This window comes from Pelophylax lessonae (genome assembly GCF_965119305.1).
Source record: "Pelophylax lessonae genome assembly, chromosome: 3".
Lineage (NCBI taxonomy): Eukaryota > Metazoa > Chordata > Amphibia > Anura > Ranidae > Pelophylax > Pelophylax lessonae.
The window spans coordinates 307,161,739-307,187,238 of NC_138770.1; the positions used below are offsets into that span (position 1 = coordinate 307,161,739).

Below are 25,500 nucleotides of genomic sequence, written 5' to 3' on the forward strand. Positions count from 1 at the left end.
ATTTATTGTCTACTGACACTGAAAAGGCGCTAAGATGGTCCAAAGCTAAATTTCTAATGCACAGCGACTCATCTTCCACCATGTTCGCTAGGAAGCTCAATCAAGCTGCTAAACCCACTCATGTGTACAAATTGAGAAGACCCGATGGCAGATTGGTGTCTCACCCTAAGGATGTTCTCTGGATCTTCACGGATTTTTATAAGTCTCTCCTTTCAGATCCCTCAAGTACATCTTGGGAGGAATTTGATTCCTGGATGGATAGGGTATCAATCCCATCCCTTTCTCCTCAGCAAAGTGAAGCCCTAAATGCTCCTTATATGGAGGCAGAGGTCCTGGAGATTATTAAGTCTCTAAAGTCCTCCACAGCTCCTGGCCTCTATGGTTTTTCCACATCCTATTATAAAACCTTTCCCCCATCTTGGTCCCTCACCTGAATACATTATTCAACTTTATCCTCCAGGGTAATTGATTCCCGGATGAAATACTCTTGGCGAATATGTCCTTGCTCCCCAAACCTAACAAGGATCACTCCCTTCCCCAAAACTTTAGACTGATTTCAGTCATGAATAATGATCTAAAACTCTTTGGGCGTTTCCTGGCCAACAAACTGGCAGGCAATATCACCTCACTCATAGATCCGGATCAGACTGGATTTATTCCACATAGACAACTTACAGATAATATTAAACTGGTCACTAATATTATACAGGATGCTAATGTACTTAAACACTCTACTTGCATAGTTAGCCTAGATATACACAAGGCTTTTGATAGTGTCAGTTGGTCATATCTTGAGCTTCTCCTTCCTAGATTCGGTTTAGGCGATAGATTTCTTCAGAGTTTTAGAGCCTTGTATAACTCTCCCCAAACTAGAGTTCCTATCCCTGGCTGTAATTCCGAATTTTTTCAACTTAAAAGGGGTACCAGATAGGGATGCCCTCTCCCCCCTCTTTTGTTTGCCTTGGCAATTGAACCTTTCGCTTGTGCTATCAGAAATAACCAAAAGATCAGGGGTTACTGCAAGGGGGCAGGGAATTTAAAATCAGCCTTTATCCTGATGACGTTTTTCTGTTTTTATCAGATCCACATATCTCAATCCCCCAATTAATCTTGGAGCTGAGGGCCTTTCAGGGTATATCTGGTTTGGGAGTTAACATATCTAAATGCTCTATTTTGCCTTTGAATGTGCCCAATTGGTTACAAGTTTCTCTGAAAGAGAGCTTCTCCTTCTCATGGTGTGCTAAATCCTTCAGATATTTGGGTGTGCATATTACACCCTATTACGAATCATTGTTTGTTACCAACTTCCCTGCCCTGTTTGCTCAAATTAGATCCCTTGTATCCTCTTGGTCCTCGTTCCATATTTCCTTCCTAGGCAGAATTGCTGTGATAAAGATGATCATACTACAGAAATTATTGGTTTTTTTTAGGGCGCTTCTGGTCAATGTCCCATTTCTCACATATCCTCTCTCCAGAGAGACTTATCTAAATTCATCTGGAATGGTAGGAAGCCTAGATGCAATAGACATGTCCTCCATACTCCTCAGCAGTTGGGCGGTTTGGGTCTTCCGGACCTCTGGTCCTATTACCTGTCTGCAAAATGTACCCAAATCGCCCAATGTCATTCTTCTGAGAAGGATATTCCATAGCTGGCTTTTGAACTGGTATCCATTTTCCCCTGCTTCCTACAGTCCTTACTTTGGTCCAAAAATAAGGTATCAAAACACATACTGTACTTCAAACTAATAAAATCATTAATCATTTACACCAGGTATGGACAAGATCCAGAGACAAATATAGACTAGTCTCTGAAGTCTCTCCACTGTCTACATATCTGGGGGAGTTTGGCACCCCCTCCTTCCCTGTGGAACCAAGCTCTCTCACTCCATGGATCTCTAGGGGTTGGTGTCTCTGAAGGCCCTTTTTATTAATAATAAATTTTGCTCATTTGAACAGATACGTTCTATTCATAAGATTCCCAGCTCTGAAGTTGACAATTATAACCTCATTAGAGAATTTTTTCAAACTCAGTGCTCTTTGAATCTTTGCCCCCCTCGTACACCATTTGAGGTCATTTGATATTCCTCCCCTTGGGGTAGGGGTCTGATCTCAACTATGTATTTCCTTCTTAACGAGTCTCCACTCCCAGAGAGGCATAAATATATGCTGGGCTGGGAACGGGACTTGGAGTGCTCCATTACTCTCTTAGATTGTGAGAAGATGTTGCATAACCTTCATAAGTGTGCCCGTTGTACCACTAGCAGAGAAACCCTGCTTAAGCTTTTTATCAGATGGTACATGACCCCCGCTCTAATGCATTCATTTTACCCCTCCACACCTCCTACCTGTTTTAGGGGCTGCTCGGAGGAGGGCACACTATTACATTTATTTTGGAGTTGTAAGCGCCTTAAAGGACTGTGGGACCAAACTAAAGCCAAAATTATGCAGTTATCAGACAGAGATGTTTCTATTTGTCTCAAGATGTGCATTCTTTTTGCAAATATTCCGGATGTTCCAGTTCCCTTGTCTAGGTTGCTTCATACCCTATTAAGTGCTATCCAATGGATGATTGCACTCAATTGGAGGCCTCCCACGGTTTTATGATCTCTAGGCTGGAGGCCCTCAGAATCTCAGAATATGTTCACCACTAATTACAGAATTCTTTACATCTGGTCCATAACAAATTGGATAGATGGGACAAATGTCCCTAATCTTCTTTATATATGTTGAAATGTTATCAGGATCTTAAGTATGTTACTATTTTGATATTTTCATGATCTGCTTGACATGATGTACATCACTAAACCAAAGACATATTGTTGTATATGCCATATTGTGATTGACATTTAATCAGCTTTGTAGTGTTTGGTTTTGACTTTCCAATAAAAGCTTTTGTACACAAAAAAAAAAAGAATAAACCAGGCTCCCCTTGCCAGACATAACTCATTAATAATCTGCAAAATTGTTTAAAGAACCGCAGTGGCAGCTGGATGGACATACAACATTCCATTTGACATTACATGAAACCTGCCTTCTAAGTGTCATGGAAGTTAAGTTATATTATTAAAGTGAAGTCGATTATACAAAACTCACAAACAGAAGACCTGTGAACAATTTTGGAGAGAGGGACATAAATGGAGAGCAAGATTATGAATGACAAATATCTGTTAATTATACTTTTCTTTGGTCTCTCTCTTGCAAATCATAGGATATATGCTCAGAATGGGGTTAATTACTAAAGAGGTAGAGGTAGAGGCTGTTACGATTAGGAAATAAGGTGAAGCCTCTGTGCTAAGTAAGGATGATCGAACTTTTGAAAAGTTCGGTTCGGCCAGAACATCCGAACTTCCCGAAAGTTCGGCCCGGATTTCAGAACCCCATTGAAATCAATGGGACCCGAACTTCGGTAATCAAAAAACACCATTTTGAAGCCCCAAAACCCAATAAATGCCCCTAAAAAGTGCCTAGGGTTCTGGGTCATGCCCCATTAACTATTAATCACACAAAAAAAAGTTCTTAAAAATTGTCATTTTTGATAAAAAAGCCAATTATTGCAAAATTAAAAAAATAAAAAAAAGAGATTTTTTCATTTTTACTTTGGATTTAGTATCTGGGGGGTCTAAAATGTGTGCATGTGAAGTTTCAGCTCTGTAGAATGTCCAGAACCATGAAAAAAAAAAAGATAATTTTTCAGTAGAACAGGGATGTGGTTCGGGAGCCTCCTTTAACTTTAACACCTATATGATCTTTTTTTCTGGTTCTGGACATGCTACAGAGCTGAAACTTCACAGGTACACCTTTTAGACCCCCCAGACACAAAATCACACAAAAAAAGTTCTTAAAAATTGTCATTTTTGATAAAAAAGCCAATTATTGAAAAATTAAAAAAAAAAAAAAAAAAGAGATTTTTTGATTTTCAGATCTGGGGGGTCAAAAAAGTGTACATGTGAAGTTTCAGCTCTGTAGCATGTCCAGAACCATAAAAAAAAAAAGATTGTTTGTATTAGAAAACTTTAAGCACAGGAATATGGCTTCTCTGCTGTAACACCTTGCCGGTTTAATAGAAGGCATTTTTTTGGGTTCTTTGCAGTCAGGAAAAACATCTGAACTTGTGTATAGTGGTACTGTGCACAAGTTCTGATGTTTTGCCTGCCTCCTAAATTCCCCAAAAAATGCCAGCAAAAACACACCTGGGCATTTTTTTTTTGACGCTAGCGTTTTTTTTGGAATTTTTTGGGGTTCTTTTGAGGCAGGCAAAACATCTGAACTTGTGTATAGTGGTACTGTGCACAAGTTCTGATGTTTTGCCTGCCTCCAAAACCCCCCAAAAAATGCCAGCAAAAACACACCTGGGCATTTTTTTTTTGACGCTAGCGTTTTTTTTGGCATTTTTTGGGGTTCTTTTGAGGCAGGCAAAACATCTGAACTTGTGTATGGTGGTATATATACACACATACATATATTTATATACACACCTAGACATATATAAGTGTGATAGTAGCAGAAATATATTACTGTAAATGATTTCATTAGCGCAAGCATATATTTCTGCTACTATCACACCTATATATGTCTAGGTGTGTATATAAATATATGTATGTGTGTATATACACCACTATACACAAGTTCAGATGTTTTGCCTGCCTCAAAAGAACCCCAAAAAATGCCAAAAAAAACGCTAGCGTCAAAAAAAAAATGCACAGGTGTGTTTTTGCTGGCATTTTTTGGGGGGTTTTGGAGGCAGGCAAAACATCAGAACTTGTGCACAGTACCACTATACACAAGTTCAGATGTTTTGCCTGCCTCAAAAGAACCCTAAAAAATGCCAAAAAAAACGCTAGCGTCAAAAAAAAAAATGCCCAGGTGTGTTTTTGCTGGCATTTTTTGGGGGGGTTTTGAAGGCAGGCAAAACATCTGAACTTGTGCACAGTACCACTATACACAAGTTCAGATGTTTTTCCTGACTGCAAAGAACCCAAAAAAATGCCTTCTATTAAACCGGCAAGGTGTTACAGCAGAGAAGCCATATTCCTGTGCTTAAAGTTTTCTAATACAAACAATCTTTTTTTTATGGTTCTGGACATGCTACAGAGCTGAAACTTCACATGTACACTTTTTAGACCCCCCAGATCTGAAATCCAAAGTAAAAATCAAAAAATCTCTCTTTTTTTTTTTTTTAATTTTTCAATAATTGGCTTTTTTATCAAAAATCACAATTTTTAAGAACTTCTTTTGTGTGATTTTGTGTCTGGGGGGTCTAAAAGGTGTACCTGTGAAGTTTCAGCTCTGTAGCATGTCTAGAACCCCCAAAAAAAGATAATATAAGTGTAAAAGAGGGGTCCCACCATCCCTGCTCTACTGAAAAATGATATTTTTTCTGGTTCTGGACATGCTACAGAGCTGAAACTTCACAGGTACACTTTTTAGACCCACCAGACACTAAATCCAAAAAAAGTCATGCCTGCCTCCGAAAATGCCCGATAAATGCAAGAAAAAGCGCCGTAGAGAAGCCGTATTCCTGTTCTAATAAAAATTATAAGAAAATGCTAATTTTTGGGGGGTTCTGGACATGCTACAGAGCTGAAACTTCACATGTACACCTTTTAGACCCCCCAGATCTGAAATCCAAAAAAACTCTTTTTTTTTTTTTTTTTTTTTAATTTTTCAATAATTGGCTTTTTTATCAAAAATGACAATTTTTAAGAACTTCTTTTGTGTGATTTTGTGTCTGGGGGGTCTAAAAGGTGTACCTGTGAAGTTTCAGCTCTGTAGCATGTCCAGAACCAGAAAAAAAAGGATTGTTTGTATTAGAAAACTTTGAGCACAGGAATATGGCTTCGCTGCTGTAACACCTTGCCGGTTTCAAAGCAGGCATTTTTTTGGGTTCTTTCCAGTCAGAAAAAACATCTGAACTTGTGTATAGTGGTACTGTGCACAAGTTCAGATGTTTTGCCTGCCTCCAAAACCCCCCAAAAAATGCCAGCAAAAACACACCTGGGCATTTTTTTTTTTGAGGCTAGCGTTTTTTTGGCATTTTTTTGGGTTCTTTTGAGGCAGGCAAAACATCTGAACATGTGTATAGGGGGTATATATAGGCATATATGTCTGAATATATACCCCTAGACATATATAGGTGTGATAGTAGCAGAAATATATTACTGTAAATGATTTCATTAGCGCAAGCATTTATTTCTGCTACTATCACACCTATATATGTCTAGGGGTACATATTCAGACATATATGTCTATATATACCCCCTATACACATGTTCAGATGTCATGTCTGACATCAAACATGTCCTCAAAAAAGCACTGGCAGTGGCAGCCCCTGCAGCATAAAAAATGCTTGCTGGTGAGAAGCCATAATCCTGTCCCGAAGCAACTCAGAGAAATTATCATTTCTCTATAGCGGTCACCCTGCTATGGAAGGGTTTTGTCACCCTGCCATAGCAGTCACTGCCAGTTAACCCTACACTACACTACGGTCCCCTGACACTTAACACTTTCCCTACAGAAACTAAATTTTTGAAGCTAACTTAAGTGTAAAGGAGCACTCTAACTACACTAGATATCCCTTTCCTCACACTAAAAATAGCTAAATGACACTTTTAAAGTAAAATTAACAGAACTGCTTCCACTCTCTTCCATGTCCAGTATAACAATGCTGGGAATATGGCGGGGGCGATCTTATATCCTGGGGGGCGTATTCACTAATGATTGGTCTAGGGACCCCCTAGTCACTCCAATCACATTCCTAGCATTCTCCTGCCCCCTCAATTGGCTTTTGCTAATGGTTCTGGTCCAATCACGGGCTTTTAAAGCCCATTTCCTGAAGCATTGCATTTTGGGCGGTTCTGGTTGCCGAATTCCGAACTTTTTGGGCAAAAAGTTCTAAATTCGGCCGAACCTCGAACACCCAATGTTCGGGCCGAACCGATGGTGGACCCGAACCGTTCGATCATCCCTAGTGCTAAGCATGGTTTACTTAGTGGAAATCGCTATAACAAATACTAAACATTTAATTATTTTTGAATAAAGGTACATCTAATAAACATTTCTTGGAAGCCTGAACTTGGCCGTTCATTTACTGATGATAAATGGGGACATATTTTCATCAATACCCATAAACTGTCCATGGCCTGAGCCACCCAAGAACGTAACTTCAAATTACTCTCAAGATGGTACCCTACCCTCTCCAGAGTGTACCCTGTTTTCCCATCCCATTTGGATTCTTATTGGCTCTGTCAAGCCTATCAAGGCACTCTTCCTCATATCTGGTGGGCATGCCCCTCCACGCCATCCCAAAGCTTTGGGGTGTTGTTGTTTCTGCTTTACAATGTACTTACCCAAAAATGTATTTCCAGTTTACCTGAACTTGCCCACCAAATACTTTTACCTAAATCACTAATTTGAACAAAAACTCTCTGTTCCGCTTTTTTTTTATTTATTTTTTTAGATACTAGAGACAATTGATTCCTAGACACTGAAAATCTTCAGCTTTGTTCCCTGAATGGCTTGAGACCAGCTCAATAGCAATATTTATATAGAAGAATTGGTAGCCGAAAATCATGACACCTTTGAGAAGTCCAAAGGGGTCTGGCTGGTATGGTTAATGTTCAAGGACTCTCCCTAACTACATCATTTTTTGGAAGACATTCACTGAACTCCATTGTTGTGGTCCCATTCATTTACTTACTTCTTTTATAGCCACTGTCTTTTTTAGCACTTCTGCTGTCACTAGGGGTTCCCCCCTGACATCCCCACCACTGTGCGAGATCCACTGCCAACTTTTACTTATGGACCTACACCCTTTCTATCCCTGCTCTTCACTCCCTGTTTTCCCCTTTCTTATCTATTTATCTCTACTCTATTCTCTCCTTCAGATATTGTCCTTTGGAGAGTTTCAAAGTAGAGATTCATGGTACATTTGTTCCCTTCCATCCCTTCGGATTACTATGACTTATTCAATTACACAGGATGTCTCCATTCTGCTACTACAGTTTCTTCTTCCTGTACCTTTATACTCTCCCTGCAGTATACAACTGGATAACCCTTCTGCAGATATATGGTGTGTTACCTTTGTTGTTCATTGTATTATCCTTTTAAAAAATGATAAAAAACATGTTTGCCTGAATTTGATGGTTCATTGCTAGATGCCGGAGAGTTTTGGGTTTTCTATTGTTGAGCTCTCTGTGTTTTGGGTTCCTGGAGCCATTATGAGGGGCTCCCAGTCTGTTAGATTTTTTTCATTTATTTTAAAATATGGTAAATACTAAAAGAGATACTAGAAAGGTCAAAAGTGGGTGGGAACAATCAAAGATCAGAGCTGGAAATTATGGCAGAAAGAGCTCTCTGTTGAAGAATCATTATTTACTCAGTCAACCTTTCTCCACCTATAAATAAATATAATTTTTTGGTGGACCAACCTTTCAAAGAGTATTGAAATTGTAACTGTCCAATAGCCTACATGACATTACCTGATAAAAGATATCCCCGAAACCAGAGACATCAACATCAGCCCAGAAGGCAGCTAGAATTGAGGGTGTATATGTGTCATTGCTTTCGAAGGTTGTGTAAGGATAACTCAGTACATAGGGGCGGTCATAAATGTTGCGTTGAAAAACAACAACACCATTATCTGTGAACTGGAAAACACAAAGAAAATGATCACATCTTAACATTATCTTATGTGGCTTGAGTTAAATAGACACATACATATGATAGGTAATTAAACAACAGGCAGCTTTCACCAATACCTCTGGGAAATACATCTTACAATAAGTAATGTCATACTTACATATAGGTTGTTATAAAATGCGGAGTCAAATGGAAAACCAACAGGGACATTAATAAAAGGAGAAACAAAGTCTTGCAGGCGTTTTGTTGCTTTTCTGTCCCCTACTGAAGGGCCATAGCTGAATAAACGTATTTCTGAATAAAAGAAATGACAGTGAAATCTTATTTGGTATGAATCCCCAATATTAATTCATCATAGGAATTATCTCTGCAAAAAACAGCTGCAACCCACAATCATGTTTCCGGAATTAAAGTGTATCTAAGGTCAAAATAAAAACCATGTATTCATTTCCACATTGTATTTCAATTTTTTTACAGCCAACTCCTACTAATCCAAAATGTTTAGAAGTTTTTATACTTACTTTTGGAAGATCCCCACACATTTTACTTCCTTGTATTCTGTGACATATATTCACTATGCCCTGTGAGTAAGGCATTGCTGTGTCATAGAATTCACAGAGCCTGCCTTCTGAACTACAGGGGTGCTGAGAGGAAGAGTTTTAGGAGGTCAAATCAGTACAGGAATCACAGCTTGCAGCCAGCAAGGTACCATGAAACATATACTCTTTAGCAATTTAAAGTGAACAGAGGAGAAGCTGCAAAGCATTTATGGACTACAAGAAGTTGTGGAAAGACATGCCAGTAGAAAGGCAGCACTCACATAATGAAAATAGGTTTATCAAGGAAACTTATATTTGATTGTCATAAAAAAAAAAACTATTTTATGGATTGCGATTACAAAGCTGATGTTATAAAATGAAAGTGTACGCTGTGACCATAGATATTCTTTAAACAGTAACTTCACTGTTGTTGAGAAAAAAAGAAAAAAACATTCCCCTCTAGGTGATCTATGTGCATTGAAAGAATTTAACAAACTATGTTGCAGATTCAAACCTTTTGTTCTATTGGAGATATAGCTGTTTGTTCGTGTTTGTCCATATGCAAAGTGAATGTGAATGAGAGTGACTTTAATTATCAATAACTGCTGTACTTGCAGGGTTCTAATGAGGAAAGTAGCAGGGTCTGAATCCCTTTTCACGTGATTAAACCGTTGGGAGTATCTCACCAAAACATAAATGTTTATTGCAGATAATGCCCAAAATCTGATTTGAAACTTTGTGCACACTTCAAGGAAAATCAGTGTGCCAATCACACAAGCAGGAAATGACATATCTGGGGGGCAATCTGTACACCGTCTCTATATAGAATGCCTCCAGGTTGCTATGCTGCATTGCATATTACAGAAAACTACAAAACTACAGTTTGAAAAAGAAACGTAACTTTTTATATGGTATGTTACAATTTAGCTTATTTTGCAATTGTATATGCTATATTATTTTTTTTAATATGTGTTTTTTTCCCATGGAAGTGGAGTTACTCTTTAAGTAGTTAAGTAACATGTACCAATAATAGAAAAAAAAAAACTAATAGAAAAAAAAAAGTATTAAAATAAAAAAAAAGCTGTATACTCATGCCAAGTAGGGGATCTGTACACTTACCAGTACAGGTAAAGCCGTCTCCCCTATAGCCACTGGTACAGGTACATTTGTAGGATCCAGGTGTATTGGTGCACATTGCATGCTGGTCACAGTTACTAAGACCTTGGGAACATTCATCCACATCTGAAAAAAAAATATTGACAATATAATTCATACTGTTATCTGCACAGCTCACCTACTTGCTGCAGAGGAATAGAAAATTCAGTATCCTCTTACCTGTAGTGCAGTTGATGCCAGTCCAGCCTTTCTGGCACAGACAAGAGTAAGCATTTACTTTGTTTATACAGACTGCACCATTCTTACAAGGGGCACTTGCGCAATCATCAATTTCTATAAAGATATAAAAAGAAATGTCATTCTGAACAACAGGCAATGCCTAGGTTGCATGGAGGACATGGAGGACAATAGAACAATCACCACATGGCAGATTTCCTAATCACATGTCCAGCTTTTCTATCAAATAATACCTTTCTGAATTTCAGAATGACAGCAGACAACAGTGCTAAGTGCACACTGTCAATAGTGCTGTAGTTTGCCATGTTATAATCTTATTTTGTATGGACTCATATGTCAACGTGTGAGATTGCCTTGAGCAGCATCTTCACAGTGACCAAATTAAATGTATTTTTAAAAATGCATAGTGTAGCAAGGTTTCCAGGCCTGTGGCCTGATGTGGGTCTGCCATCAGTACCGGTACTCTCTCCAGCCCATGTGAGCTGTGACCCTGGGTGTGACAACTGAAGCAGCGACAACTCCGGTATCTTTGTTTGTGGTTTTTATTTGGTTTAAAGGGGATGGGAGAAGGGAATGAGTGGGATACTCCTGGAGGCTTGAACTAATTACATGTGGGACTGTACACCTGGAAAATGCCCATTGGCGCTTCCTTGACATCAGTCGGCACCAGCCAACGCTCTCTAACACTGTAAATATCCTGTAGAACACAGAAGTGCTGAATCTTCGACTATTAGTCCAGAAGATGCTGGACTGAGAACTGTAGAACTCCTGACACTGTTGTGCTGTGGAAGTCACTGAATACTGTCCCCCGCTTTGACTAGCTTGAGGTAGTATGAAGTAGAACTCTGTATAGCTGTACTTTCAACTGACACACTCTTCAGGGTCCACTGACTATATACCCCCTATGTAGCTTTAGGGTCCTCAACCTAGGTACCCCCTTTACTTGCTACCTGACACTGGATCCCAGAACCTCTTCCGGAGTGGTCCCCTCTAACATCAGGCAGACCCCCAAGGGCAATCCTCAGTACTCACAACCTGTGTAGGCTTTCCTAGGACTGGACCCCTCTGGCTCTCCGCAGGTTCTCGGCACACCGGATCCCCTCAGCTCAACTCAGCACTCTCTGGATACTCAGGCGACACCCCAAGATATCCGCTTCCTCAGACAGAAGGAGAGAGGCAGCCGCACTCTCCCTCCTGGGACTCTGATCCTGTCAAAGACGCTGAGTCATGCACTCCCCTAAGACTTTTATCCACTCCCAGAATTCTTTGCGGCAGAATCTGCCTTCTGGGATAGTTTCACGCTTGAATGTGTCACCAATTGGGCTTCCTTCACTGCCCAATGAGAAGCCTCTCACAGGGCCAGTGAGGAGACTCCCCTCACAGCAGACACACTTGGTAGCCATGACAACCTACCTCACAAAAGAAAATATGGCTCTGCTGTTAGGCAGACAAAGCCCACTATATTTTACCTAGCACCTACCTGTAGGGTGCTACAATAGGTATCTCCAACCATGGACAACCCCCCCCCCCACACACACACACACTCACACACACACACACACCTTATTTTAAGCTTCTAAATTTATAGGGTAGCCTCATGGTCTATCAGTTTATTGATTTATCTGCAACGCATATGAGCTTTGGCCAGCCAGGTCACCTATTGCATTTGGTGACCATTAGGAATGTGTCAGATGGAGAAGCAAATAAGATAGGGATCACCAGCAAAATCTGTGGTTGAAATACTGTATCCATATTCGTATACCCATATATGGATTTACCTGAGCACCTGAAAATTAATCAAGGATGAAAGCAAACATGTGAACCTGGGATGTCCATATGTGCAGTGAGCCCACAAACTCACTTTTAAACTCTTTGGCCTTTTTTTCTGTACCAGACTTTTTATACACATAAATACAGTTTAGTTATACTATAAGTAATCACTTTTCTATAAAATTAGATCTAGGGATCCAAATGACCAATTTCTAGCAGAAATACATTTTCAGGTGTTTCTTGTACAATAAACGAAATAAATAACACATACGGAATATTCTGATGCACTCACCAATTTCACATAACTTCCCAATGTATCCCATGGGGCATGAACAGGAAAAGGAATTCAGAGAACTTATACAAGTTGCATTATTCCAACAAGGATTGCTGAGACACAAGTTTATAACTGCCAAGAGAAAAATACATTTAATACATTTTGTGTATGACCTAATTGTTTAAATTCTAACAAACTAACAAACTACTAGCTGACGTTGCTGTGGGTACTTCTGGTTTTGATGAGCAAATTTGCAACACTTTGAGCACACATGTACAAGAGCCGATTCACACTGCCGCGACCATAAAGTCGACCCATGTCGGAGCGACTTTTTACCGCGATTTTACCACGACTTTACCGCGATTTTACCACGACTTTACCGCAATTTTACAGCGACTTCAGCGCGCCTTGTGAATTATTTTGCGCGACTTATATGGCAGACGACTTTGTGTTTGGCCAATCAGAATATGATGTGTTGTGACCTAATTCCCCTTTTCTGTTTTTTTAAACTCATTTCCTCATTGCCCACCAGTGCCACGTATCAGTGTCCACCAGTGCCACTGCCCACCAGTACCACGTATGTGTCCACCAGTGCCACTGCCCACCAGTGCCACGAATCAGTGTCCACCAGTGCCACATATCAGTGCCACAAATCAGTGTCCACCAGTGCCACGTATCAGTGCCACGTATCAGTGCCACAAATCAGTTTCCACCAGTGCCACATATCAGTGCCACGTATCAGTGTCCATCAGTGCCATGTATCAGTGCCACGAATCAGTGTCCACCAGTGCCACATATCAGTGACACGAATCAGTGTCCACCAGTGCCACGTATCAGTGCCACGAATCAGTGTCCACCAGTGCCACGTATCAGTGCCACGAATCAGTGCCACTAATCAGTGTCCACCAGTGCCATGTGTCAGTGCCACTTATCAGTGTCCACCAGTGCCACATATCAGTGCCACGAATCAGTGTCCACCAGTGCCACGTATCAGTGCCACTAATCAGTGTCCACCAGTGCCACGTATCAGTGCCACGAATCAGTGTCCACCAGTGCCACATATCAGTGCCACGAATCAGTGTCCACCAGTGCCATGTATCAGTGCCATGTATCAGTGCCACGTATCAGTGCCACTAATCAGTTTCCACCAGTGCCACGTATCAGTGCCACGTATCAGTGCCACGTATCAGTGTCCACCAGTGCCACGTATCAGTGCCACGAATCAGTGTCCACCAGTGCCACGAATCAGTGTCCACCAGTGCCACGTATCAGTGCCATGTATCAGTGCTATGAATCAGTGTCCACCAGTGCCACTTATCTGTGTCCACCAGTGCCACTAACACAGACCAAGCAGAGATAATGGAATATATATACCATTACATATATATATATATATATATATATATATATATATATATATATATATATATATATATATATATATATATATATATATATACCATATAGGCATGGCTGCAATGTGGGGAATGCCTGGCTAATCTCTTTCTTCTTCCTGGAAAGTCTGATAACAAGTCGCTTCAATTAAGATAAGGAGGCGACTCCCATTGAAGTATATGGGACAAGTCGGATCACAGGTCGCCTCAAAGTAGTACAGGACTCTTTTCTGAAGTCGGAGCGACTTCAGTAGTGCCAATTAAGACGGCACTGATTAATTAACATTGCTTTTGTTATGTCAAGCGACCTGGGGCACCTCAAGTTGCCTCACAAGTCGCGCTAGTGTGAATGGGCTCTAATTCTCCAATATGTTTCTTTACATCTAAATAGGGATAAGGGGTATAACGTTTCCATAGCTTATGTGGTGAGCTTTCAAGGTTTTAAAAATCAAAAATTGGGTTAAAATGATTTAATTTACTACTGTAGTGATTTGCACTAAGATCGAAAAGCTCTGTTTTGGCCTTATTGGACCGAAAAACTTACATACACACAGCAGTTACATAGATTTTAAGGTTAAAAAAAAAGGTGTGTCTTTGTATGTGATATGTATTCTCTAACAATTCCCATAGTTATGTATATTCTTCTTTCTGAGGAAGATGTCTATGTTTTTTGAAGTTGTTGACACTGGCAGCTAGAACCATTTCCTGGGGGGCAAGGTTTCACATTTTTCCTGCTCTAACAGTGAAGAAGCCTTTTCGCAATCTAAGGTTAGCTTCCTTTCTTCTAACTTTAAATCATGATCACGTGTCCTCCTCAAGAACCTTAAGAGTAAGCAGTTTATTACAATGTTTGGATTTAACCTGGATATATTTGTACAATATATTCATATCCCCTCTTAGCCCCCATTCACACTAGCGCGACATTGATTAGCACAGGACCCGTTCTAATAGGAGCGACACAAGTCGCTCCGACTTAGAAAAAGGGTCCTGTACTACTTTGGGGCGACCTGGAGGCGACTTGCATTGACTTCAATGATATGAAGTCAGTGCAAGTCGCGCCGAGGTCGCGGTGCACGCTGTGCACCGCGACTTCACAGGTCGCCCCACCAAGTCGTGTCGCCCCAGTCTGAACGGGGTCAGCACATCTTCTTCAGAGTAAATACCTGTAATATTTGTAATCAATCCTCAAAGCTGAGCTCCCCCCCCCTCCTCCATTAATTGTGTTGCCCTTCACTGGATTCTATGTCCAATGAAAGTAAAGTGAGTGTGCTGAATGACATCATAGAGCAGATTCAAGTATTAATTTATAGTCCTGGTAAATGTGTTTTTTAAAGGATTATTTTAACTTCAAAATAATAATATGTGATTATTGCAGTGAATCTCACACTTACATTCACAACCTTTGCCAGTTTCCCTATAACCTGTCTTGCAGGTACATATGTAGGAACCTTCAGTGTTAGTGCATGCAGCATTGGGGTCACATTTTGCGGTTCCCAGGGAGCATTCATCAACATCTGTAAAGCAAACAAAGTTTAGCTATATCCAGTATATCCATAGGAAACATCCAGTATAAAAATATTCAGAACTGCAATAAATAAAATGTAGATATATTGAGGGCAATTAACAAAAAATTGGGCTGGCACAATGATTGCGCAACTCTTCTAAACTTAAAACATGCAGATGTTGCTTTTAATTAAAGTGATTGTAAAGTCTTGTTTGTTTTTTTTTTTTTTTTTTATAAATAAGAAACATGTTATACTTACCTCCTCTGTGCAGTTGGTTTTGCACAGAGCAGCCTGGATCCTCCTCTTCTCGAGTGCCTCTTCTGTGCTCCAGGCCCCTCACCCCTGTTGAGTACCCCCACAGCAAGCAGCTTGCTGAGGGGGCACCGAGCAGAGTCACAGCTCCCTGTGTCCATTCCGACACAGAGCCGTGACCTGGCCCCTCCCCCTCTTTCCCCTGATTGGCTGACTGACCTGGTAGCCAATCACATCACACTGCTGTCTTAGCCAATGAGAAGGGGAGTCTTGGGAAGCTGAGACACTCCTGCAAAATCACTGGATAAAGATGGGCACAGATAAGTATCTGGGGGTGGGGGAGGGGGGGGGGGCTCCTGCACACAGAAGTTTTTTTTTATCCTAATGAATATAATTAATAGAATTAAGATAAAAAAAAACCTTCTGCCTTTGCAACTCCTTTAGTAAAAGGGGAGCACGTTCCTTTGTTAATTGTAGCTGATCCGTTCTCTGTTCTGTGGCTCTGACGGGCAAAGCACACAGCACAGAGAACAGAGAGAGCTGTTGCTGCATGCCTGTCTCCATTCCCTTTTGGCTAAAAGCAGAGAGGAGGAGGGTGTTTACCCTGTGTAGTCTCTGCTCATGTTGTGTGTTCACTGCAGTGGCAGAGAGAGGAATGTGGGTGGTCGCACAATGGTGGGAATCTGTGGCAGTTTTCTGTTAATCAGGTGCAGACCTGTGCTAGTTTCTATTTCATGCTGAAAGAAAAACTAGAGGAGGTGGCGAAGATAGACTTGAAACAGGTCTCTTGTTAATGTGATGCTAGCCCCATCATTATAAAGGCATTGGAAGCTTAGTTAATTCCCCAGACAGGCTCTAAAATGTCAAACAGAGATTTCAGGATGATTTAAATACCTCTAACAAAAATCAATAGGCTCCAACCCATGCACAAACAAAATTGAGTGGCTGCCAGCAAGAAAACGAGTTGTCTGTTGCAACCAATTATATTCTGTGTTGCAGGTAAAAGAAAGTATTGGGTTGAGTTTTTGGTACCACTTTTTCACACAGAAATGCAATAACACAGATGTGTATGCACATTTTCTTACCTTCATTGCATGTGCTTCCCTTCCAACCAGCAGGACACAGACAGGAGAAACTATGGTATCCATCAATACAGGTACTGCGATTATTACATGGGCTTGAGGCACAGTCGTCAGGGTCTGCAAGGAAACACATCTGTCTATCACAAAGGTATAAAAATGCAGGGTAGCCAAAGAACAATGTAATTAGGGCTGGGAAAAGGGGAAATGGGGCAGGGGGACAGAAGGGGCACAGTGTTGATATGTGGAAGGAATGGGGGGAGGAAAATGCTGGGAGCTTCAACTGCTTTGTTCATCTGTCAGAAGAAGCAGGTGCCTTGATAGCTACTGGAGGGAGAATTCTGCTCTCCCCTCCCTCCAAATGCAGCCTGCTGTGAGCAGAAGAGAACAGGTGCCTGCTGAGAACACCCTTCCATTTCAACACAATGCCACTGAGGAGTGAGGGCAGATTGCTCATCTTCCCGTTTACGTTTGTCATGTGGCATATCACATGACCTGAGATGGAAAGAAGGAGAAGCTGCCTTCATTCCCCTTGAGCGCAGAGCTGAGAAGGAGGTCTGTACTAAGTAAGTATACAGAGGGTGGGGGACAACTCAACCTTAGACTTCTCCTCTCAGAACCCATCAAAAGGTCTTACCTCCTCCCTTAGAGCCCTTCAGCCCCCTTTATCCCTCAGCGCCCCCCAGATCCCTTTAGATATACGCACCCCACAGAGCCCACCTCCAAACTCTTTTCTCTTCTGTAGTGGATCCCCCCAAACCTCCTAGGGCCTGGTGGTGACCCTCAGAGGCAGAGAGGGCCTACATACCTCCTTTGGGTGTGGATTGTTAGGCATGGTGGGTAATGAACAAGTAAAGAAACGATGGGCGCCAGTCACTTTTATACTTGAACAACAGAAGAGCTTTATTTCTTCTCAACAGGACAAAAATAAGATAAGGGAGAGAGGGGTAGGGCACAGGACACCCTTAGAAAACAGTCAAATTGTCAGACACTGTTTACAAATGATGGCAGGCACTTAGACAGCGGTACAGGAAAACAGACATGAGGTTCAGACTGACCTGGGAGGCTACTCCTCTTCCCTGGATTCAGTCCCTTTCAATAATCTGTGAAGCTTCAGATTGGCCTCGGAGGCAACTCCTCTCCCCTGGGTCCAATCTATTTCAGCAATCTGTATTGGCTGGTCAGCTGTCTTCTTTTAAAAAAGGCAGGTAACTCACAAAAGGTTGTTGGAGCTCTGTGGGTGCTCACTTCCATGCAGAACACTGGCTCTCCTCCTCAGAGTCTCAGGCATGTGGCTAGGCCCCAGGCTTCAGGCCTACCCAGCAGCAGCATAGTAGCACACACCCACCCCAGAGGAGGTCCGGGGGGCAGGAGAGCAAGCATTGGACTTCCCTCAGATAAATAGTCTCTCCCAGCACACACCAGTTGCAATGTAATTGGCTAAAAGAGACATAAATATTCATAGCCTGTTTAACTGTATTTCTCACTCTAATGTCAGAGGCAACAGTGCCACCTACTGACAGAAGGGAGAACTACAGCCAAACCCAGATTAAGAGGAAGTCAAATTTACCACAGTAATAATCAGCCAAACTAGTTACTGCCCAGCAAACTAAATTTTACTAGCAACCCTGCTCATGACAAGGGTGCTGCACTCTCCCCCTGCCAAGGAGACTATGTCCTCGGAGTCTGCAAAAAGCATACACTCTTTAAGTGTTTAAGAGTGTGTCTATGGGAATGTTTGACCATTCTTCCAGAACACCTTGTGTAGCAAGGTCCATAAAGACATGGATACGCGAGTTTGGGTTGGAGGAACTTGGCTGGTGTGCACAGAGTCCTGATCTCAATCCCATAGAACACCTTTGGGATGCATTAGAGAGCAGACTGTGAGCCAGGCCTTCTCGTCCAGCATTAGTGCCTGAACTCCCAAATGCGCTTCTGGAAGAATGGTCAAACATTCCCAAAGAAACAATCCTAAACCTTTTGGACAGCCTTCCCAGAAGAGTTAAAGCTGTTATAGCTGAAAAGGGTGGGCCAAATCAATACTGAACCCTACAGATGAAGACTGGGATGCCATTAAAATTCATATGCGTGTAAAGGCAGGTGTCCCAATACTTTTAGTAATGTAGTGTATATATATATATATATATATATATATATATATATATATATATATATATAGATAGATAGATAGATAGATAGATAGATAGATAGATAGATAGATAGATAGATAGATAGATAGATAGATAGATAGATAGATAGATAGTTATAAATATGTAGGCTGATTGTAACCAACCTAGTTAGGTGCTGCCTAGGATAGGAGGGTGAGGGTTAATGTTTTTTTTCTCCCAGTTCTTTTGTTTGGCTGGTTTTTCTTTGGGTCTGACCACTGTGTTATAAAGGAGAGAAAGTGGTCTGGGGCAGTGAGCCTGAAGGGTAGAGAGTAGGAAAGCCGCACTTATGAGGAGTAAGAGAATGTCACCTGCTGCTTTGACCGTGATGTAGGAGGTCATCATCAAGACCCAGGGTTCATCCCCAATAACACCAACCACTGGGGAATGCCACTGATGGAACCCATTTATTACACAAGAACTCTACCTTTGCAGATATCTCGGGGCAGCACATAGCCTGAGTTAGGATCAGGGATGAAGTCAGTTGCTCAGTTGCAAGGAATGCAAATAACAGGCACATTTCTACAACTAGGACACTAAGTCTCCTTGGAGCATGAAGACATTAGTACAAGAGTCCATACATTATGGAGATAAAAATGGTCACCACAGGTAATCAAGGTTTACCAAGCAGCCTGTCATGAAGCATGTGCCTGTGCCTCTCTCCATGAGTGGTGGGTCTTCCATAGCAACAGGAACAGACTTGCGCCCCAGTGGCGCACAAATGAACCCCATACCATTACTGGGAGAGCAGTAGCTGTGATGCGCTGGAAGGGTGAATGTGGGCAAGGTTCAGTGTGTCCCTCCTAAATGCAAGTTACAGTAAGGTGTACATTGTCAGGGGGACCTGAGAGTTATCTTGAGAACATTTATGGTGCAAGTGTACATGATATGCAATCATCTCTAAAAGCAGAAGCCCGCCTTAAGGTTGAGTAGTCCTCCACAGCAGCCTCAGCCTTGTCCCAAGGCATTAATGAAAATGGCACAGAAAGAAAAGGTACCCCATGTGTAATTAAATGATTCTGTTTGAACCCATCCCAGGGTAGGCCTTCTATGTGAACCACACTAGGCACCTAATGAGGAGGGGAACATGTAGGAGGTACCACCCGCCTACTCATATATATATATATATTTATATATATATAAAAAACTAAAACATTTTAAATATATACATTATATATATATATATATATATATATATATATATATATATATATATATATATATATATATATATATATATATATATATATATATATATATATGTATATATATATATACAGTATCTCACAAACATAAAATTGTCCAATTGGGCCCAATTAGCCATTTTCCCTCCCCGGTATCATGTGACTCATTAGTGTTACAAGGTCTCAAGAGTGAATGGGGAGCAGGTGTGTTCAATTTGATATTATCGCTCTCACTCTCTCATACTGGTCAATGGAAGGTCAACATGGCACCTCATGGCAAAGAACTCTCTGAGGATCTGAAAAAAAGAATTGTTGCTATACATAAAGATGGCCTAGGCTATAAGAAGATTGCCAAGACCCTGAAACTGAGCTGCAGTATGGTGGCCAAGACCATACAGTGGTTAACCAGGACAGGTTCCAATCAGAACAGGCTTTGCCACGGTCAACCAAAGAAGTTGTGTGCACATGCTCAGCGTCATATCCTATGGTTGTCTTTGGGAAATAAACGTATGAGTGCTGACAGCATTGCAGCAGAGGTTGAAGGGGTGGGGGGTCAGCCAGTGTTCAGACCATACACCACACACTGCATCAAATTGGTCTGCATGGCTGTCGATCCAGGAGGAAGACTCTTCTAAAGATTATGCACAAGAAACCCCCCAAACAGTTTGCTGAAGACAAGCCAGAACATGGATTAATGGAACCATGTCCTGTGGTCTGATGAGACCAAGATAAACTTATTTGGTTCAGATGGTGTCAAGTGTGTGTGGCGACAACCAGGTGAGGAGTACAAAGACAAGTGTGTCTTGACTACAGTCAAGCATGGTGGTGGGAGTGTCATGGTCTGGAACTGCATGAGTGCAGCCGGCACTGGGGAGCTACAGTTGAGGGAACCATGAATGCCAACATGTACTGTGACATACTGAAGCAGAGCATGATCCCCTCCCTTTGGAGACTGGGATCCCAAACACACCTCCAAGATGACCACTGCCTTGCTAAAGAAGCTGAGGGTAAAGGTGATGGAGTGGCCAAGCATGTCTCCAGCCCTAAACCCTATTGAGCATCTGTGGGGCATCCTCAAACAGAAGGTGGAGGAGCGCAAGATCTCTAACATCCACCAGCTCTGTGATGTCATCATGGAGGAGTGAAAGAGGACTCCAGTGGCAACCTGTGAAGCTCTGGTGAACTCCATGCCCAAGAGGATAAAGGCAGTGCTGGAAAATAATGGTGGCCACACAAAATATTGACACTTTGGGCCCAATTTGGACATCTTCACTTTTGTTGCCAGGGGTTTAGACGTTAATGGCTGTGTGTTGAGCTATTTTGAGGGGATATCAAATTTACACTGTTATACAAGCTGTACACTCACTACTTTACATTGTAGCAAAGTGTAATTTCTTCAGTGTTGTGACATAAAAAGATATAATAAAATATTTACAAAAATGTGAGGGGTGTACACACTTTTGTGAGATACTATATATTTATATATATATATATATATATATATATATATATATATATATATACAGTGGGGATCGAAAGTTTGGGCACCAAAGGTAAAAATTTGTATTAAAGTGCATAAAGAAGCCAAGGAAAGATGGAAAAATCTCCAAAAGGCATCAAATTACAGATTAGGATAAAGGTAAGAAAAGCCTATGCGCTGACCATAAACCAGATGTAGTAAGCAGATAATAGATATAGAGTGTAAATGTTGAACAGAGATTAGCAGCTAATTCTTAGTAGTGCCACCACATACATAAAAGCAAATAGAAAGGGTAAATAAAACCCACGCTAGATCAACCCCATAGATTATATAAAAATGCAAGAATTAATAAACACATACATAGGAGGTGATGATCGTAAATAGCATCAAATAAATATTGAATATAAATATTAAAGTGATGTGGTAAAGTGCACTGTGCAAATGGTGCAAATAAGGTGAACCACAGTAATATTCAACAATAAAAATCCACAGAAAGTCACTATAAAAGAAAAAGTGACAGTGAGCTTAAGGTGCAAAGTGCAACTAGCTGATCAGATCCAAGGCAAAAGGAAAAATGGTCTGATCTAAGGAACATAAAAGTGATATATATACACAGTAAACAGATGAAGCTGTGTGACATAAAAAACTGTGAACAGTAATGATGGTGAAAAATACCCCAAAAAACCAAGAGCAGGGGTAGAAATCACATATAAAGAAAATCACTTTATATGGATGAAGATAAATCAAAAAAGTTCATAAGTTCATGGAAAGCATAAAAGTTCATAGAAAAAGTGCTGGTGTCTAAAATTGTTGCCGGATGTGCGGGAAACTGTGGTCATTCAGTTGGTGCGGGAAACTACTTTCACTGTGGTGGTGAGCATGTATCCATAAATGAGCGAAATGGCCGCTCACCTCCAAGTCACTCTTAATGAGTGTTTGTACGAATAGGCAACAGGGTCTCCAATGTAGAGGTAATGGTCCGGTGTTGGTCCCTTTAAGGCAAGCTTGTAAATCCTTTTAGGTAGCCAGCATCAAACATCAAAGGGGAAATATCCTAGGTAGGGTTTGAAACTCAAACCACAGATAAAGGGGAGGACTTCATAGTGTAGTAAGTTTTTATAAAACCATTTATTTGTAAAAGCATAAGGTAAAAAAACTCACATTTTAACCAAAGTAATACAGCATTTGTAGCGTGGCAGCGGTATGGCGGTGTATTCCGGGGACTTCCGGTCTCGGCCGAGGACCGGAAGTGACTTCAGATGGCTTCTCCGGACGCGTTGCATCACAGCACAACGTCACTTTATCAAGGGATAAGAAGACGACTGACGTACCGGCTATAGCAAGCGGTCACCATGGCGACCGCTAAACAACATATATTTCACAGAACCACCACCAGATTGGGGCTCAGTAACAGAGCAAGTCTTAACAACAATATATGCATCAAAATGACAGTAATGAAATGGAACACAGATGCATTAAAAATCGGAATGGATAATAATCAAGAAATGACAGTAAATGAGCTAAAATAAAACCCATAATAAACTAATTTAGAAATAGGCTAGTTAAAAATAGCAATAACTGCCTAATAAATATATCTGCCTAATAAATAAATATAGCCTTTCGAAACTAGGGAAAAAAGATCCCCTAAAAAAATGCCATTAATAATAAATCGAATCGGTCTACACAATAATGGTAAAAATTGTGATGGCTATAAGTAATGGAGATAAAAACTCCTAAAACTATAAATAATTTAATAACCAAGGATTAGAGATACTTCACTTTCTTATTAAAAGAAAACAGAAAATTTGAAAAATTGATGAACAAATTGGTGAGTTAAAAAAACTCATAGATCCTCTACAAGATCTACCTGATTTTAATAGTCTCTCTACCAGACTCAATAAAGATATGGAGATAAAAGATGAAGACTGCAGCAAGGAAAAAGAGGAAATACACAAGGGATGTGAGTGACTATAGGAATGAAACAGCTTATAAATGGCAGAATAATATAACTACAATATCAGTTAACACAACCCCAGAGAGAGACATCACCAATACTCCAAGGGGTGAACAACCACCCGAACCAAACTTTTGCAGACGCCATTTTTTTGTTTTCTGTTATTTTGAAAGTGTAAATGATGGAAATAAAATCTAACTTTTGTTGACATATTATAAGAATGTCTAATCTGTAATGTGATGCCTTTTGGAGATTTTTCCATCTTTCCTTGGCTTCTTTATGCACATTAATACAAATTTTTACATGGGGTGCCCAAACTTTCGATCCCCACTGTATATATATATATATATATATATATAGTGATATTTGAGGTTCCAGATATCACCTGCTTATAAAATGAACAAATATAGCTTATTTGGGAGCATGAAAAACAAATCATTCCATCATTCCATCAGCTCACCCTTAGTACGGTATAACATTGTCTCATAAAAGGGTTTAAAGTTCCTGCGTGCTGCAGGGGTCCAAAGAAAATTCACCACAGCTGTATCTCAGTAGCAAAACAGGGTGCAGCTCCCCTGAAAAGTGTATCCTGCCCCACGCCGCACCTCATGGACACCTGCTGACTGCTTTCTGTCCTTTTCTGCCCTCTCCTGCAGATGTATTAACCCTTTTAGGACCAAAACACCCACAGTCAGGGTTGGAGGCTCTTTCCCACCCAAAATCTCCCTGAATAGATCCGAATATATATATATATATATATATATATATATATATATATATATATATAGTGCAGAAATCCCTGTGGACTTTTTTTCTTATATATATATATATATAGATATATATATCTATATATATATACATGCATATAGCACTTACCCCTGGAGGGGGGCACTGAATCATAGGGTACTCCACAATCGTTAATAGCAGTTAGTAGGAGGACAAACATCTAAGTAGAAAAACCTTTCTGGAAACCCCTTTCAGGGGCATGTGGGAGAAATCAAACACTCTGCTCAGGTAACCCCTAACAGGCAAAAACAATCAATCAATGCTTCACTCACTACAGTGAAGCCAAAAACTATATTTAACTTAGCAGCCTATCTAGAGGAGGGTGCTACATGAGAATGTTCACTGATCACTATGCTTCGCAGCCTAATGGGCAATGGTCCAGACGAAGCTATGCAATTCTCTTGCGAAACACGTTCACTAGTGGCCGTGACACTGCAATTCAGATCCCTGTTAGATGGCGGGCTACGGAGATTGATACATTGTTTTCCAGCTATCTCTGAACTCAGTAGAGGCATCAATATCGGAATCTTATCCTCAAGTCTCTACTTGCTTCTTGAAGGGAGAAAAGACAACTTTATTTACCAGCCAGAGGTATTTGTTTAACCACACATGTGAGTGTCTTTAAAACACTCTATGTATGTAGCTAATATAACTACTATTGTCACGGCATACAATCAGCTTATGTGACAATCTATCCAATAAATACAATTTAAGATTCAGAACACTTCTGATAGAACTTTTTCCTTCGGCCAATTCTGAGCTGACTTTATAACTTCTTTGTCCTGAGATCTATATGGGACATATTTTTTGATTTATGCTCTGGTTAGGTCGGCTCACACAGATTAGTGATGGCACTGTAGAGAAACAGTCAGTTTATTAACCCCATTGATCATTATTATTTTTTGTAATGGGCAATGGAGCCCAGGACACATAGCAGGAGGGGATGGGAGGGGTGGAGGAAGGTTGTACCTCATAGGAGGTATGGAAATGATCAGGCTTCCATCAGTAAGCCAGGTTGGATTAACAAATGTAAAAAACCTGCTGCTGCTATATTGTACATAGGTGTGAAAGCCCATGCTGCTGCTGACAAAAGCCCTACATTTACAACAGTGGAAGCGTTAAAAA

General features: G+C 40.7%; 1 protein-coding gene across 1 annotated transcript in view; it reads right to left on the minus strand.

The window, feature by feature from the left end:
• LOC309550513 (uncharacterized protein) overlaps positions 1-25,500 on the minus strand; it is a gene marked incomplete at both ends in the record, with an annotated part of 141,269 nt that overhangs the window by 102,069 nt on the left and 13,700 nt on the right. The window contains 7 exons of the mRNA XM_082250876.1: positions 8,478-8,645; positions 8,798-8,931; positions 10,296-10,418; positions 10,512-10,625; positions 12,592-12,705; positions 15,359-15,481; positions 16,810-16,923. Of these exons, the coding sequence (XP_082107002.1) occupies positions 8,478-8,645; positions 8,798-8,931; positions 10,296-10,418; positions 10,512-10,625; positions 12,592-12,705; positions 15,359-15,481; positions 16,810-16,923 (890 nt within the window). The remainder of the gene's footprint in view (positions 1-8,477; positions 8,646-8,797; positions 8,932-10,295; positions 10,419-10,511; positions 10,626-12,591; positions 12,706-15,358; positions 15,482-16,809; positions 16,924-25,500) is intronic.